The sequence below is a fragment of the Mchenga conophoros genome, linkage group LG7 (assembly GCF_057382185.1).
Source record: "Mchenga conophoros isolate Kocher_MC1m ecotype Shallow Benthic linkage group LG7, M_conophoros_male_GT1.1, whole genome shotgun sequence".
Taxonomy (NCBI): Eukaryota; Metazoa; Chordata; class Actinopteri; order Cichliformes; family Cichlidae; genus Mchenga; species Mchenga conophoros.
Genome location: NC_140532.1, coordinates 66,484,882 through 66,502,152, shown reverse-complemented (window position 1 = coordinate 66,502,152; position 17,271 = coordinate 66,484,882). Strand labels below are relative to the sequence as shown.

Here is a 17,271-nt window from a genome sequence, read left to right as displayed (position 1 = left end):
TCTCCAGTTCAGTTCCCAGGAGAAGGCACAAATCCCCTCAGTGAAGACATCCAGAGTAAAACAATATGCCCAATCACACCCCGCAGCTACCTGCTGTGGCCTGTGAATAAGGGAGCAGCTGAAAGTAACACGAGGCTAATTAGAGATTTAAGGTTTTGCCCGACATCCTAATGTAATAACTCATAGGTTAGCCGATTTGTGGCAGGAAAAAAGTGGAAAAAACTTCAAATTGATCAAATGTAATTAAAACTAAATCATGCACTGTGCTCATCCTGGACCATTTGAATACACAAGCATTGCTCAAAATGTGCCACTTGTATCTTAAAGTAGATTAATGTGTAAATCAGATATATACGTGTATTGATTTAGTAGTCAGACACTCCCCTTTTATCTCCTAATAATTAAAAAGAGGTCTTTTAATTACAGAACCAGCAGCTTATGATCCCATGTGCATGAGCACAGCCCTCATATGCTCCCACTTAATCACACACAATGTCAAGATTTACCACTGGGCCTCAGCACCAAAAGACCCAGTCTATCAAATCTGTGACCTTCGAGTTTTATTTTGTGTGTGTGTGTGTGTGTGCACGCGTGCACGTGTGCGTGCGTGTGTGTGTGATTTAGTAGATTTCAGGACCTGCAGTGCCAGAATGGAGGAGTCAATATGTTCCCTATCAGACAATAAAGTAACCCTCTCTGACTCCCTCGATCCATCTCCAGAACCCTGAATCTTTGATGTAGTTTGTATAATGTAGAGTTCGGAAACGACACCATGTCACGCTGTGCTCGGGTATCTCATTCGGCGTAATTGACAACGCTGTTTGTTTAGACAGGGAGCGCGTAACGCAGGAGCTATTTTTGGTCAGATTTTACTACTGATTTGAAAAGACAAATGTATGGTTTAATAAAGGCAGCAGCAGGAGGCAAAGGCACACTGAAGGAACATAAAAAAGATTTATTAACCAGTAAACACTTACTCACATGAGGTCATTAGAGGACCACATCTCTTCAGCTAATTGAATTTTTACAATATGTTATCACAAATTTTATTTAGTGCTCCCCTCTTTTTCCTTCATCCACCACATGGTTGCTCCTGCCTGAGCCGGGTTTCTTCTTCTTTCACCGTGCTTTGTCATCAGGGATCGTCCAATTGCTGTTTTCTGATCTGTTGTGTGTCGCTGTGTTGGCAACTAAGTTTTTCAGTTGAGTCGAACAGACAAATCAGTTCCTGTTGGCTTTTGGAAGTTGTGATAGTTCAATGACTTGAGCTGGATATGCCGAGAAGCTAGCAACCTTTTTCTGGTGGTTTGCGTGTGCTCATTATGACCTCGGGTCTTTAATAGCGAACACTGGCTCTGCTTAGAATCTGCTCCTTGTGTGGAAACACAGCTAGACTAGCAAGTAAAGCTAGTTGTAGCAGAAGAGTTTCCTCTTGCTAACCACCTTAAGAGCATTCTCATTCCTAACACGTAACACACTGACAATTTGTCACGTACCCACATAGCAGACAGGTCTGGCCCGGATCTGGTGTCAAGCCGGCACTGCTGGCTGACTGGTGGCATGGTAAGTGGTATGTCATCCAGATATGGGCCAGGCCTGGTGTAGATGGCACTGTTTATGTGATGGTATGCTGAATCTGGCCTGATTGTGGTTTGGTTTATGTAGCCCAGGCTCATAGAAAACAGGTCTGGTTCGGGTCCGGCATCAAGCTGGCACTTCTGACTGACTGGTGTCGTGGCAGGGTGTATGTCAACCAGATGTGGACCAGGTCTGGCAATGATGGCACTATTTATGTTCTTATTTCAGTTAGTAGACCCAAATGCCATGTTGCAATACTATACTGCTATGGTAGCCAATGTTTCAAATGCAGGTTTTACAGGTTTGTGAGTGTACACTTTATCCAAAACCTAGTTTACTCATTGTTACCACTGGGTGGCTGTAGCGCAGGAGGTAGAGCAGATCACCTACTGATCAGAAGGTTAGTGGTTCAATCCCTGGCTGCTCTAGTCTGCATGTCAAGAGTGTGAATGTGTATGAATATAGTTAGGAAGCAGTCAGCTTAGAGAAAGTGTGTGATTGAATGTGGCATGTTGTATAGAGCACTTTGAGTAATCTGGGAGAGTAGAAAAACACTACATAAGAATCAGTCCAGTCACTGCCTGAACAGAGTTTCGTTATGTTACTTTTGCACTATAATGTTCCAGCACATGTTGTTATTACATGGCTTGATTGAGGTACACATTAGGCTGACATCTGGGGCCAGAGCTGAAACTGTTCTGGGCCAGCACAGGGCCAGCAGTGTGTCTGCACACAACTTACACATGGCCCACGTACCGCAAAGAATGATGGCCATCATTCTTTGGTATGAGGGCCATGTATAAGCACATTGTGTGGGCCAGATCCGGCCCATGCCAATTGTGTTATGTGGGTAGCGTCTGTATGTTACGTGTTGGGATGAGAATGTGTTGTTAGCCAACATGTTGTAGAGAAGATCAAGTGTGGAAAATTTGGCCTCTTTTGTACATTATCAAGGATAGCGATGACAGTGATGGAGAGGGGATGGCGGCTCTGACCATGTCCGTTTTATTAAAACAGACCAGCAGGGTTAAAACGTCTTGATGCATGCTCAATCATCCATGTAAGTAAATCTCCAAAAGTTGATTCTGTCCATCTGGACATAGCTGGACTGGCCGGTATGCCCGATGGTGATTTTTCGTTTTTATAGGCCGATGTTTTTTGGGGTTTTTTAGTAACGGTATAAACAATGAGAGGTGGTGGATTGGCGAGGTGCTGGCAGATGTGTAAAAATAGCTCTGGCGGTGGCTATGGTGGAGCTTCCACAGAGGCCAGCAGGTGGATGAGGGAAATGGGAGGCAGGAGGAGGAGAGACCCGAGGAGGAGAGACCCGAGGCGGCCGCCGGTCCGAGTATCAGGTGAACTGAACTTCAGGTCAGAAGTTATGACCTGCAGTCTATCTGGGTCAGATATGAACCAAGTTTAGGTGGAGTTTATTTTCGTTGTGCTGACTTTTTACAGTCAGTTACAATAACTTGTACTGCGTGCTAGCTAGCATGACGGAGTTTCTATACAGTTGGGTGGGTGCTATGATGTTGCTGATAGTGAACTTTATTTTATTCACAAGGTTAGTTAGTAGCTGCCAACCGTCTCGTAAAAAACGGAATTGTCTCGTATTCAGAGAAAATATTAATATTACTTCTCTCATTCAGTCTACATCACTGTCACAGCAGCGTTCGTTTTCATTCAAAGGCTTTATGGCTTTTCCTATAATACCTGGTGGACCGGTCTCTAGTCAAAATGCCCACAGTTTCTATGTTCAATAATCCAAACAGGTGGTCTGGTAGAGTAGGCTCAATCTTCAGACTTCTCTCTCCCACTGCACAAATGAATCGCTCACGAGGGAAACAGGCTCCTGGACAGAAAAGAGGGTGGCGTGAAAAGAACCCACAGACACAGGTAAACAGACTTACAGCCTCCAACACGACTGGTTTCTCAAGCACCAACAGAAGGAACGTCCTCAGTATTTAAAGGGAGCCGACTGCTCACCAGATGAGGGGCAGGTGGGCCAGGCCGGAGGGCGTGGACTAAGAGGATCCTGCCTCTGAAAGGTAGGGCACAGTAACCACACACACACAGATGGAGAGAGAGAAACTGGCAGGAGAACCAGGAGGACAAGGACTGTGACAGTTAATGCCCCTGCATTAAAGTATTGCTTTGAAGAGATGCCAGTTTGCATGTCTGAAACGTGTTGTGGTTCACAGAGGGCAGATTGTGTGAAATTTTGTGACTGTTTAAACTTGTTGAACTATTCTCTTATTTATCACATGTTTCCAAAGTCCTGCTTGAGAATTAAGACCTGGTTTCAGGCTTCGACTCAGAATTAGATTTCAGGTTAGTGTAAAGGTGGGATATAGTTGCAATGGTTACATTTAAGAGTAGGCAGCTTAGCAATGCATCACTGTCAGTGAATGGCGTCATGAAGACCCCCATCCCCTCCAGTGCACAGATTGGCACAGGCAGCAGTCACTCTTGAGGGAATGCTGTAAACAGAGGAAAACCTTTAGTTGAAACACAGAAACTGCTCCTCCAGACGCCCTTGGCATCTGCCAGTGCATTTACTCTGGGCCTCAGAAACGCGCCTCGCATATCTGAAGTGAATTCAATTAGGGGCAGTCAAGACAGGCAAAGAACAGATGGTGAGACAGACTGACAGCCAGCTTTGTCATTGTCTTGCTACAGATCTTTTAAATGATTGATTCATAAATGGCACGAAACAAATTCATTCAAGGGGCTCAGCTACATCTTCATTTGCTAAGCTGCTGCCAGCATCAGAAACTGTTAATGCACAAAAAGACCCCAAAAAAGAAATCTTTCTACCTTCTGCAAAGTTCATCGCCCCAGAAAAGACAAGTCAAAACAAGTAAAAAAAAATAAAAATGTAACAGCCTCCCGATTATGACCGATATATCATTTACGTCACTGATACATCCGTAACTGAAATTAACTCAGAACAATTTGTTTATTTTTTTAAATGGTCATTCAGAATCAGAAGATTATTTACGGTGATGTTTTTGGTGGGAGTGAAACAACAATCTACTGATAAAACCAATAAAAATAAGATATGATAATAAGAAATAACCACTGTTGGAAGCCTTATTTACTCTTATCGCCTTAATCATGTGCAGTAATTAAAGTTGAAATGAGAAACTTTGCATTTGAAAGATGCTCTTCTACTGGGCACTCAAAATGCTTTCTTACAGCAAGCATCATTCATCCACACCTTCATACATAATGTGCGCACATTTTAAATATAAATTAATATTACTGTAGCAGTATTTTTTATTTTTTTTTTAAAAGATAAAATGGCCACATTTAAGAAGGCAGGACCTGCAGTTATTGTCCTTTTCCAGACATTTATCTGGCACTTACTTTGGGGTTTTCTGCAGCTCGTCCTCGGGGCCCTCCAGACACAGAGACAGCAGGTCATAACCCAGGATCTTCTGGGCTATGGTGAACATTTCTTTAATGTTGGGGTATTTCAAAAGTCCTCTGCCCATGCCCACAAACTGGCTGCCCTGACTGGGGAAGAGGAGCACGGAGCAGCCGCTGCTTTTGGGTCTCCGCTGAGGCGCCGCTGCTGGCTCGCTGTTCGGGGGAAAAGCGGGGGCTTCAGCCGGAGGAGGGTAATCTCCAGCCGTGGAACCGGGCTTGTTGGTGGACAGCGTCCTGCTCAGAGAGACCAGCGACCTGACCTTCCCTCTGGAAGATGCCGCCATCCTGACTGCCACTGATGCCAACATGAGCTGTTCCTCATCCAACGACGTGTCTGCAGATGAAATAAGACGCACAGCCCGCCCGGACAAACTGTAATCACCAAAAGAGTCAACTTTGCTTGAACTCAATTCTGATATCTGCTCGGCATGACACCTCACAGGGAGACGAAAACAACCGCCAGAGGAGAAAAGAACAAAATCTTCAGCGAAGGAAGATGATATCTCCAATAAAACTATTTTTGAAGCCATTATGGGACTTGACAAAAAATTTGAAGCACAACTGGAGGATATCAAGGAACAAAACAGACAAAGTGCAGCTATGGTTGCCAGCTTGGCTAAGGCTGTAGAGTTTAACGCTGCAGAGATAGCTGATTGCAAACTGAAAGTTGTTAAACTGGCAAATGCGAATGAACTGCTGCTTAAAGAAAACGAAGACTTGAAAAGAAGAGTGAGAGAACAAGAGCGCTACCGAATGAGGTGGTGCCTAAAACTGAAAGGGGTGAAGGAAGACAAAGACGAAAACATTAGAGTGAAGGTTTTGCAAACGCTTCAGAAGATTGCCCCTGACTTGAACTTAGAAGAGGCTGTTGATATTGTCCACCGCTTAGGGAAACAAGTTGATGGCAGAAACAGAAACATCATTATTCTATTCACACAGAAGAATTGTGGAGGCGCACCAAAGATTCTTCAACCTGCAAGCAAGAAGGCATCAGCTTCACAGAGATGTTGCTGCAGGAGGACATACAAGATCGACAGCGCCTATGGCCTCTGGTGGAGGAAGAAAGACGTGCAAAACTACAAATATCTGTAGTTTCCACTCCGTATATTTTCAAAACAAACTCGTTACTTTGGGTTTAACGCATTTGGGGGAAGTTAATATTTCACGTCACTGCAGGCCTTCAAACAATGAGATTTGAGCCTAAACAGTGAAAGGCAGTCGCGTTTTAATCAGTAGAGGATGTCGCATAAAAAGAGATGAAAGAACAAACCATGTACTGTAGTTTTGATTTATTTATTTTTAGCACAACACCAGAACAACCCCACGTGCCCATAATTTGCGGTACTTCAGAAAAAAAGGAGTGAACATAAAAGGGAGTAAAATGTTGTGTCAGGTAATTTCAAATGCAGCATTTCTATCACCTCAACAAACACTAACTGTGTCACAGTGTGTTGCTATCTAAAGCTCTACTTGCTGTATTTCACAGGAAGAGAAAGAATGAGAGCTAACTTCACTCAGAGATATAGAAAGAAAGAGAAAGAAACCAGGCTGTATTTAAAGGTAAGGACTGCTTAGTGATATTTGATAAAATGTAGTTGTATTTTAACAGGGACATAAAGTGCTTGTCTTACTCCCTTCTTCTAGCTCGAAATTACTTGCCAAGTGGTAAGGACCGTTCATGGTCACACGGTGAGAACATTGGTGTTGACTATGAAGAGATAGGGTCAGACAGGGGAGGGGCCAGTCAGATTTATCAACTCAACCTCCTTAAAGCATGGAGAGAGGCTGAAACCAGTCTCTGGTGAGCCCGGTTAAGGAAAGAGATGAGTTGGTGCCTGAGATGCCAAATTCCAACATCCTCATTCCCGCCATTGAGATAACACTCTCACACAGGCCCAGAGAGCAGATGTTGCTGCATTGCAGATGTGTTATACCCCCTGCCCAGCCGAATGACTCTCAAAAAGAAAATTTTGCAGAAAATCAATGTGATCGCTTGGATCACTGGAATTATCATCTCGATATCTCTTGTCCTTCTTTCATTTCAGACGTCTTGAAAACAAGTTTTAACAAAGTCCTGGAGAAGTGCCCAATGCTGGAGGACCTCCTGCTTTACCCCTGGCTCAGATAAACTCCTCTCTGACACAAACACACACGCATACTGAATTCACATCTTGCCATACAAATGTGATACAGTAACCAACTTTCTTTCTTTCAGAAAAAAAGAAAATTGGGAGATTCAAAAATTTCCTCACAGTAATGTTTGCATCAGTCTATCAGACGAATCCCCTCCAAGTCCAATATTTACATCAGTTACAGTGATAATGCTTGGTGTCTACTTTCAGCCACCGCAGTAGAATGCCAGGAATGAATCTCATTGAAATTGTAGTTGCATTTGCTATTTCATTTAATTGTCATGGATGATACACAGATAACCCAACAGCAAACAGAGGAAAACAATGGGCTTAAATACACAGAGGGATAAATGAGGGAATAAGACACAGGATGAGAGCACAGCTGCGAGAAATCACAAACAACAAGACCATGGGGAAGGAAAACTGAAAACACTAACATAGTCTAAGGAGCTTAGAAAGAAAACGTCTGGACTTCTTTAAGTTGCTTGAAGACGTTCAAGCAAAGTTTAAGTTCTTTTCATCCGAGAAGGTGAAACATCTTCAAGCAACTTCAAGTCCAGACGCTTTCTTTCCAAACTCCTTAGACTACGATGACCTAGATGACTGAGAACCTTCACAGACATGAAAACACTAACACAGCACACATGACTATCAAAGTAAAACAGCAAACAAGAGACTTTTACAAAGACACAGAGTTGACACAGAGACATGACTGACTGGGGAGAAATTGGGGAACATGGAAACAAGAGTGACTAGACATGACACGTGGGACACAGGGGCAAGGCAAAGTAACAGAAACCTAAAGCCTAAGAATATAACACAAGAAGAAAACAATAAAGAGAACCAAAAACATACATAAGAATAATCAATGAATATAAATGAACAAACACAAAACACTGGGTCACAGACTCACTACCATGACAGTTAAATGTACATAATAAATACTTTAAATCAGATGACAATGTAGCTGACACTGTGTTTATTATAATGTGTGTGGTCAACCACAAATCTTCATACTGTCATCCATAGATGAGGTCTTTATACAAATGATGAAAGATAATGAAAGAAACTGTTTAATTGATATGAAATGATTGAATTATATGAAATATTATGGCTTTGTCTGCCAGTGTTTTTCTGTAAACTACTTTGAACTACTGGCAGTCAGTGAAGTCACTGAAAGGCAAGATTCTATGTTGTGTTGCCGTAGTTTCCAGAGTTTACTTATAAAGCTCACTTACAGAATTCAGTTAGAAAAGTCAAGCATTTGAAGGGTGCACATTTGAAGGAATATTAACTCAATCTTAGCTCATTACGGTTTACATTTTCGATTTTAAAGGGTCTCCGAAATTACAATGAAAAAGGAAACAAGAAAAATTGCCACTCCAGCCGATAAGAAAGATTCGGGAGATCAAGGTAAGTAAAATAATAAAATCAAATCCTGGTAAAATCCAAATCCTAGAAATGTTGACACTGTGTGAATCATTTTTGGAGCAATTGAATCATATGTTTAATTGAAAATAGCTTTAATACAAGATGTCTAATCAAAGAAAGGTTACCGGTCTTTTGGTAAAATAATGTAATAAGTTTATTCTTGGACTCAACAGTAAAAACAGACCAACAAGTGCCATCAAGATCTAAGACTTAGTAAACCTAGTATCAACTCGCACTGATCAGTTTTTTTTTTCATCCCAAGATTAAACTTGTGATCATAAGCAATTTCAAATTCTTTGCCATCAAACTGCTTCCAGTCTTGATGTCGGGGACTCTTTTTCACCACTGTGTTGTTGTCGTTTATAGATCGTAAGAGCAGGACTGCTAAAAGAAAGGCCAGTCCTGAAAAGAAGACCCCAATGAAAAGGAGGAGGGTCGCTGAGCAGGCTGGTCCTTCCACCAGCTCAGATGTGGTCAAAGGAGTGAAGCGCAAGGTTGTGCAAGATGAAGAGGACACAACAAAGAAAGCAAAGAGGGCTAAACTTCTCCACCATATGAGCGGTGACAAGGAGCAAGCATCCTCCTCGTTGGACTCTGGTAAAGGTAGGCTAATTAGTTGAATAAGGGGGTAGATTAAGTGTGGTTGCTAGGTTTAAGATATTGGTGTTTAGTGTTTGTGTCTATCATCCAGTGAGCTGATGTGCTTTTGGTGTTTTCCACATCTCCAGACTTGAACAACAAACAGGTGTGCGCAAAAAATGGCAAAAGAAAGGCCATGGGAGACGATAGAGAGTCACCCAAGAAAAAAAAAAGGAATGTGGACCAGGACAAAAAATCAGTGGCAGACCAAAAACGTAAGTAGCAAGCAGCTTGGGTTTTATATTCAGGGGAAGGGCAAAAGGAACATTTAGGCTACAGAGGAGAGTAATTTGTGTCACAGCTGTAATAAAACAAGATTTGCTGTTTTGTCTGTTCAGGTGAATTCCAAGCCAGATATGTGGAGGAGCACCAGCTCGGAGAAGGAGGCTGCGGAGCAGTGTTTTCTGGCTACCGGATAGAAGATCGTTTTCCAGTAAGTGTTCAGATGATGGTAGTAAGACAGGCAGTGACGCAGATAATGGATAATATCGTAAACTGAGACGTCTGCTGTGTTTCCACCTTTCATTATGTCATACTGAGGAAATGCTCACCAATGCTCTGTGTCTTCTAGGTTGCCATCAAACACATTCCCAAAAATAAAGTCTACTGCAAAGTGGCGGTAAGCGTCCAACACTTGAATCAGTTTTACATTACTGGATTGAATGCGGCGTTCCTCATCATCCACTTTGTTGTAATATTTCAGGATGAAAGCGGGAAGATGCTCTCGGTGGAAGTGGCCATTATGGTTAAACTTGCAGGTGAAGCAGAAGGGTCAGTGGGAATATCAGCACCTGTGTCCTTGCTGGAGTGGTTCGACCTTGGCAAAGAGCTGATCCTGGTGCTGGAGAGACCTGTCCCCGCTGTGGACCTGCAAAAATACAAAGCAGAATATGGAAGAACCTTACCAGAGGACAAGGCCAAGGTAGGTTGACTGGGAGAGCCTTAGACTGTACAGCATTCAATCAAGGCAGAAAAGCATTAACTCATTATTGTGTTTTTCATCTTTTCCAGGTCATTCTGAAGCAACTAGTTGATGCTGTAAAGGAACTTGAGGATAAACACATCTTTCATCGGGACATCAAGGGAGAAAACATTCTGATTGAGACCGGCTCCGATGTGCCTCGAGTTCGCATCATTGACTTTGGACTGAGCTGCTTTGTTAAACAGCGATCTCTGTATCGCGTCTTCTATGGTAACATATTCTGCTCCTGCTTTTCACAGATGTAACAATTTGTGTCTTTTGTTTTAGAAGAAATTGTAATTGTGTCTGTTTGTTAGGCACTCCTCTTCACACCCCTCCCGAGTGGTACAGGAGGAGCTGCTACAGGTGTGGACCCACCACGGTGTGGCAAATGGGAGTGGTGTTGTATGAAGCGCTTCATGCACAGCACTTTAGTACCGAGAGGTTCCTCGCAAAGAAACTGAGCATCAAAAAGCGTCTGTCCACAGGTAAGAAAACTTCACACTTCCAGATTCACTGATGCCTTGGATCACTAGAACTATCATCTTCATCTTTTTGATCTTTTCTTTCTTTCAAGAATGCCAGAATTTCTTGGAGGCATGTTTAACTATAGCCCCGGAGAAGCGCCCAACACTGGAGGAGCTCCAGCTTCACCCCTGGCTAAGATAACACACACAAACACACAATTCACACCTTATCATATAAGTGTGATACATTGTGGTAACCTCCTTTCTTTTTTCTGTTGGACAGGAATGGGTCAATCTTAAAAAATAAATAAATAAAAAATTAGCTTTTTCGGACTTCCTGTAACCCCCCCAGCCATCCCAGGAAAGGGGATCTCTCTTTGAATGGGCTTTCCCGAGGTTTCTTCCCATCGATCTGGCCCCCTGGGGAGTTTTTCCTCGTCTTCATAGAGAGCTTGGGCTGGGTCAGGAGCTCCATCAAAACTGTCTTTATTTGATGACATTAAAGTCATCAAATAAAGATGTGTTTTACTTAAAGTAAAATTGGATCAAAATAAAACTTGTTTAATTCATCTTTGCTGAGGATTCTCCTTCATTACTATTTTGTTTTGTTTTGTTTTTTTTTACCCATGGTGCATTTTGACAAATAAGAAAACTGAATGAGGTTAAAGTGTGCACAAAGACAGTCACACTGCAAATGATCTGAAGACTTGCATCTGTTGCTCTAACCCCCAACTAGTTTAGACAGATTTCCAGGTTCTACCAGAGGTTTTTTCCTTCAAGAAGGGAGTTTTTCCTTCCCACTGTTGCTGAGTGTTTGCTCATAGTGGGTTGTAAAAGCATAAAAGTTAATAAGAGGCATTCATAGCAGAGTTATCACAGAGGGAACTATATAGCTTAAATGTACAATTTCTACAGGACGAATTATAACTTCATTATGTATAAAAGCTTCTGTGGATAATTACTCCTATTTGTAACTTTACACAAGAGAAAGTTTGGTGTCACACTATTTATAACAGGTTGGGTTTTGTCCTCTGAGTTGAGCCTTTGGTTGCAGTTTATTGAAGAATTTCCTCTAAAGTAGCTGTTGATAAAGATTTAAAGTCCTGTTTATATACAGAAATATGCTTTAGTTCATGTTTTTTACATGTCTGCCTCAGTGGATCAGTAGAAGATCTGGCACAGGAAACTAGATGATGAAAAAAGGGTACGAATACACATATATATCTATATCTATATAGATACAGATATATAAACACACACACACACAGGTTGCAACGTAGTATTTTCATTTTTTCTTAGCATTTCTTTAACGCCTTGGTGCAAAAGAATACCTGTGTGTTGGAAAAAAGAACTACAAATTTGGAAAGGAATTTATTCATGTTCTTACTCATAGATGGAGTACATGGTTTAAAAAACACTGAGGAAACAGATATGAGGCGGCTGTATTAACATAAAAACATTAATACAGTTAAAAATGAATAAAAAATTGCACGCTTAAACTTATTTCTCTACAGTTTGTACAATTAATCCATGTAACAATAGGTTCTCTCTTAATATAGTAGTTATTAAAAGATCTTTACATAAAAATACATTTTTAAGTACTCTCCAGTGGAAGTCTGTTGTGGCTTATGTTTCTAAATGACACAACCATAAAGCAGTCCACAGAATATACAAATATGTCTTTGATAAGTGAATGTTGGCTCCCACAATGGCCTGCTAAGTTATTGCAAAAATAATTTACTGCATAATATGTCAGATTAGAACATGTTATAAGCACAAAACTGAAGGGGAAACAATAAAAACAAAAATGAAAAAACAAATACTAAATTAAGTTAAAGGATATTTCTTACTATACTATATAATTGTATAATGTTGCGTTTGATTGCAAAAGAAAACCCACCAAGAAAAAAAGAAAGAAAAAGAGAGAATAGTTTAATATATTCAAAACACATTCTTTTCTTTTATTTAAGCTGTAGCGAGATTCAGCTGGACAAAAGAGAAAGAAAATTATTACAGATTTGTTTTATTAATCATGAATAAACTTTATTATACACAACTCTAAATTTCAGTTGGTCTTAGTCAGATGTGTTTTTAATTAAATCCTGCAACACTGTGCTCGCTGCCATCACTTTATATCTTAGTGTGCAATTCAAATATATACTTATTACAATATTTTTCCCCCTTAACTCTCAACTCGCGTTTTTAAAATGTCTGTGATCATATTTGTCCGTTGACTTCTGTCTGGGCCTCGAACGATTCATCAGACAGGTTGGCAGCCTCCAACTGATGCTCCAGACTTTCATCATCGCCTCTATTCTGATCAACTCTTATCTTAAACTTAGTGATGAACTCATTACTGGCCAGCGCGTCCTCCTTTTTAGGGCATGTGGGCTTTGATAACAGCCGGCTTTCCAGTCGCTCTGCAAAGAAAATTCACAAAACATTTCTTATTTGGTAAGCTTGTTAACAAATTTTAGTTCAGTTTTGCTGAAAGTTATAGCATGCATCAAGTAAGAAGCAATTGGTTTTTAAAAAGCATATACATTCCCCAAAACATTTTTATTATGTGCATTTTGGAGAATAAAAGATTGTACACAATTTCCCTTTTTAAAGTAAAAAGATTATTAAGTCTAATTCTTACTTATTCAGTAGATTAAAGTATTGAAACATCATTATTCATAAAATATGCACATTACAAAATTAAAGTTATTCAAAAACTACTCAAGTACTTACTCCAATACTCACATTATTCAAGTAAATTTAATTTTTGCCAATGTAATGTCACATAAAATCTTAATCTGAATAAGGGATTTGAACCCCACTGTCACGGCCAGGGGATCAGCAGGCCGCTGACTAGTAGTGTTCTCTCTCTCTCTCTCGCCAGGGCGGAACTCATGGTGGGTTCACGCCCTCGGCCCACCCCCCTCTGAGGAGGAAACACCTGGGCCTCATCAGTGCAGCCAGCATTTAAGCCAGGGAGTGGCTTCTACTCATCACTGGATCGTTGTGTGTGACTCGCGTCAGTGCAGCCCGGCTCTGAGCAAGTTCTCTTTTGCTTCCCTGTGCAAAACCTCTAACGTGTGTTTCCTTCTGTACATAGATCCCCTGGACCCGACTCTGCATCCCCCGAGCGGTGTTTGGAGAGAGAGTCAGAAGAGGAGCAAGTGTCTTTTCCCTACCTGGATTTCCCCAGAGCCTTTTCCCTGTCACCGCTTTGTATATAGCACTATCCCCTGCACTGTTTGTATATACACCTGGTGGAACTGTAATAAATACTGACTGTGCCTCTGAGTCCTGCGTGTGAGTCCTCAAGCGAACCGTGACACCCACACAGATGAGAGCTTAGCAGTGAAGCTCTCTCTTAAAATTTGAGTTATAAAGTCAGAAGTTATCACTGACAGAGATCCATGTTCTTTTAACATAAGAAAGAATATTTGCTGAAATTGACATTAATCCAAGCCCTTAAAACGCCATTTTGGATTAAGCATTTCCTTTTAGAAAAGTCTTCAATGAGCAGGAAGCTCCAGTACTGAAAAAGAAGCCAACATCATCTGCTAAACGTGCTAAAAGTAAGTAAGTCCCCGTAGACTCCTATGATCAAAACACATACAGTATAAAAGTTATAGGTTACAGATCTGAAAAGTAAAACAAATGTCAAAGTGCAAAAAGACTTATGGTCCCATAGAAGTCTATTCCATTTGCCTGGAATTAGGTGAACACCTTTGTGACAAATTTAATGGCTCAGTCATTTGTTTCATGTCATATTTAATAAAAGACTGACATGGTGGCATGTGGAATTGTCCATTTTGCACATATTTGGTCATTCTAAGCGTCAGAAGGGGAAAGATCATTCTGGGAATGCCTACTGGCGAAGGATGTGTGACTGACAAGTCCAGTGTGTGAAGTTTAACTACAGTCTAAGGAGCTTGGAAAGAAAAGCATCTGGACTTCTTTAAGTTTCTTGAAGATGTTTCACTTCTCATCTGAGAAGCTTCTTCAGTTCAGAATTTCTTCAGAGAACTGAAGAAGCTTCTTGAATGAGAGGTGAAATGCTCTTCAAGAAACTTAAAGAAGTCCAGATGCTTTTCTTTCCAAGCTCCTTAGACTACGATGACCTGAACGACTGAGAACCTTAACAGACAGTTCTTCCCTTCATTCATCATGCCTGATTTCAAAACACCAAGATGGCAGTCGTGAAAACACTCATCTTGAGTCTTCATGGGACTATGGTGAGATCAGTTATGCCTCTTATGATGCTGTCCCAGACTTCAAAGCAGTATAAAACATGTTTGCAGCCTGTAACAACTGTGCATGCGCTTATTTTTCGTTTTAAGATTTCCATGTTTAAATCATAATAGGATTTATTTTTAATTTTAATTAACTTGAGGTGAGTCAGATTCTTTCATTCAAGTCACTGAATGAATCTCTTGACATGTTTGGGGGTAGGTGCCTTTTGTAGCATTTTAATGCAATTATCTGACAGATTATATGGTCTACACCATAGGTGTCAAACTCTGGCCAAATTTGGCCTGTAACCTAATTACATTTGGCCCGCGAAGCCATACCAAATTACTATCAGAGCTGGCCTACTGGTATTATACAGCTAATATATATATTGTTTAGTATTAAGCTTTGCTTGTTCCATATTCAGTTTTTCAGCAAAATGTGTTTGAGTCCATAAGAAAAGATTCATTCTTATATCTGGAGGAATAAATATATTTCAATAAATATTAAAGTTAGCCTGCGACTTTGATCCAGTTTTGAATTTTGGCCCACTGTGTATTTGAGTTTGACACCCCTGGTCTACACTGTTATTAACTATACTAACACTCTGTTCCAGAAGTCTGTGCTGCAAAGAGGCAAAGTGAATACCGCACCTGCAGGAGTAATGGGGGTCATCAGTCGGTTCAGCTGGATGTTCCAGTGCCGTACCTGTTGACTGGCATTCCTCAGCCTCTCCTGAACCTCCTGGAAACAAAAATCATGCAGGCATCTTCATCAGTGTTGTTTTAGAAGAGCACTAAATAAGATGCTGCTCACAAAGCCAGTCAAAACAAACTTGTTCACCTCCAGACGCTGGTGACTTCTTTGGCGAGATGCCTGCAGATCCTGGAGCTCCTGAGAGGCAGAGTTGAGGGCTGAGGGGGTGTCCTCATCGGGACTGCCATCTGACAGCTCCTGTATGGGGCTGAGGTTTTGCATTGTACGTTGCTGCTCCTGGAGGAGCTGGAAATGTTTCCTCTTTTCATCTTCAGCCTGCAGCAACCTGAAGGAGGGGGAAAAGGGAAGAAGCAACTGAAAATGTTAATACTTCTCATGGATATCTCAGATCTCCATCACAAATAAAATAATAAAGGGCCATAATAAGAGTTAGAAATCCATTGTTACCGCTCAAGCTCCAGTCTGGCCCTCTCCTCCTCCAGCCGAGCCTGGATCTCCATATTAAGGGCAACTTCCAGCTGCTGCTGTGTCAGCTCCAGCTCCCTGATCCTCTTCTTCTGTTGTTCAGCCTCCTTTTCCTTCACCTGCATCTCAGCCTGCATGCTGTCTTTTATCTATGCACACACACACACAGCTACATAAACAGATGCACCAACAGAGCGGTATAAACTGACCTATTCCTGAATTACCTTTTCCTGGACTGTCATAACCATTTTTCCAAATCATTAAAGACTAGGTGTGAATTTTATAATGACAGTCAACATTTTGCTGGAGTTCTCAAAGATCAAAGTCAAGGAGAAAAGACTCTGTACATAATTGGTGTCAAGTGGAAAACTTTTTTTTTTACCATCACAGCCTCTTTCAGCTGTCTTTCCAGTTCCAGCTGCACCTCCCTCTGCTTCCTCCGCTCTCTCTCCTCTGCCTCCCTTCGGCGAGTTTCCAGTTCCCGTGCATGCTGTGAAACAGATGAAAGAGACATTGTTTGCTTTGTGTTTTCACCTCTATCCAGCAGGTGACACTAGGCCATCAGCTTCGAGGTTCAACGTATTGTGCTTTCAGCGGTGCTCTTCTTGATAACTTGGTTGAAGTAAGTGGGTATTTGAGTTCATGTTGCTTTCCTTACAGCTGTAAGTAATCTGCTCATTCCGCTTTTGATCTTTGGCACCAACAAGTGATTTTTTCCCAGAGAAGTGCTGCTCACAGGAGATTTCCTCCATTTCAGACCATTTTCTATAAACCGGTTAGATGGTTGTACAGTTTCTGAAATACTCAGACAAGCCTGTCCGACACAAACAACAATGCATGTTCAAAGTCATTTAAATCCCCTTTGACCTTCAGTAGGTCATCTTATTAATGTATACATGCCTAAATGCACTGAGCTGCTGCTATGTGATAGGCTGATTAGGTATTTGACCTAATGAGCAGCTCAACAGGTGTATCTAACAAAAATTTGGCCAGTGAGTGTACAGTGGGGCAAAAAAGTATTTAGTTAGCCACCGATTGTGCAAGTTCCCCCACTTAACATAAGAGTTATGAGTTATAAGATGCAGGTCGATGTGTAAAAATAACTCAGTTGTTTGGTGGTGGCTATGGCAGGGCTTCCACAGAGGCCAGCAGGTGGATGAGGGAAGGGGAAGCAGGAGGAGAGCCCCGAGGCGGCCACCAGTCCGAGTGTCAGGTGAACTGAACT

At 41.5% G+C, this 17,271-nt stretch overlaps 2 protein-coding genes across 3 annotated transcripts; one reads left to right on the top strand and one right to left on the bottom strand.

Annotated features, from left to right (window-relative positions):
- Positions 1-7,759: 7,759 nt before the first annotated feature.
- On the top strand, positions 7,760-11,210 carry LOC146571627 (serine/threonine-protein kinase pim-1-like). 2 transcript variants are annotated; one of them, XM_085280898.1, is made up of 9 exons: positions 7,767-8,555; positions 8,940-9,176; positions 9,302-9,427; positions 9,551-9,645; positions 9,784-9,831; positions 9,916-10,134; positions 10,224-10,404; positions 10,491-10,661; positions 10,751-11,210. In XM_085280898.1, the coding sequence occupies exons 1-9, from the start codon at positions 8,495-8,497 to the stop codon at positions 10,840-10,842; spliced, it is 1,230 nt and encodes a 409-aa protein (XP_085137024.1). In that variant the 5' UTR covers positions 7,767-8,494; the 3' UTR covers positions 10,843-11,210. The 2 variants fall into 2 exon arrangements, with proteins under 2 accessions (XP_085137022.1, XP_085137024.1); XM_085280896.1 differs by having other exon boundaries at positions 7,760-8,555; positions 9,784-10,134.
- Positions 11,211-12,694: 1,484 nt separating this feature from the next.
- Positions 12,695-16,560, bottom strand: LOC146571626 (uncharacterized). The gene is made up of 5 exons (XM_085280899.1): positions 16,429-16,560; positions 16,029-16,195; positions 15,708-15,906; positions 15,518-15,608; positions 12,695-13,060 (listed from the first exon to the last, which is right to left on the bottom strand). The coding sequence occupies exons 1-5, from the start codon at positions 16,558-16,560 to the stop codon at positions 12,858-12,860; spliced, it is 792 nt and encodes a 263-aa protein (XP_085137025.1). The 3' UTR covers positions 12,695-12,857.
- Between the last annotated feature and the right edge of the window lie 711 nt (positions 16,561-17,271).

Excerpts from the sequence above, each read along its gene's own strand:
- LOC146571626 (XM_085280899.1), bottom strand. The coding sequence starts at position 16,560 with ATGTCTCTTTCATCTGTTTCACAGCATGCACGGGAACTGGAAACTCGC. Across the intron at positions 15,907-16,028 it reads GCCAGACTGGAGCTTGAGCG|GTTGCTGCAGGCTGAAGATG; the intron begins GTAACAATGGAT and ends CCCCTCCTTCAG. Across the intron at positions 13,061-15,517 it reads GACCCCCATTACTCCTGCAG|AGCGACTGGAAAGCCGGCTG; the intron begins GTGCGGTATTCA and ends TTTTCTTTGCAG.
- LOC146571627 (XM_085280896.1), top strand. The coding sequence starts at position 8,495 with ATGAAAAAGGAAACAAGAAAAATTGCCACTCCAGCCGATAAGAAAGAT. Across the intron at positions 10,135-10,223 it reads TACCAGAGGACAAGGCCAAG|GTCATTCTGAAGCAACTAGT; the intron begins GTAGGTTGACTG and ends CATCTTTTCCAG. Across the intron at positions 10,662-10,750 it reads CAAAAAGCGTCTGTCCACAG|AATGCCAGAATTTCTTGGAG; the intron begins GTAAGAAAACTT and ends CTTTCTTTCAAG.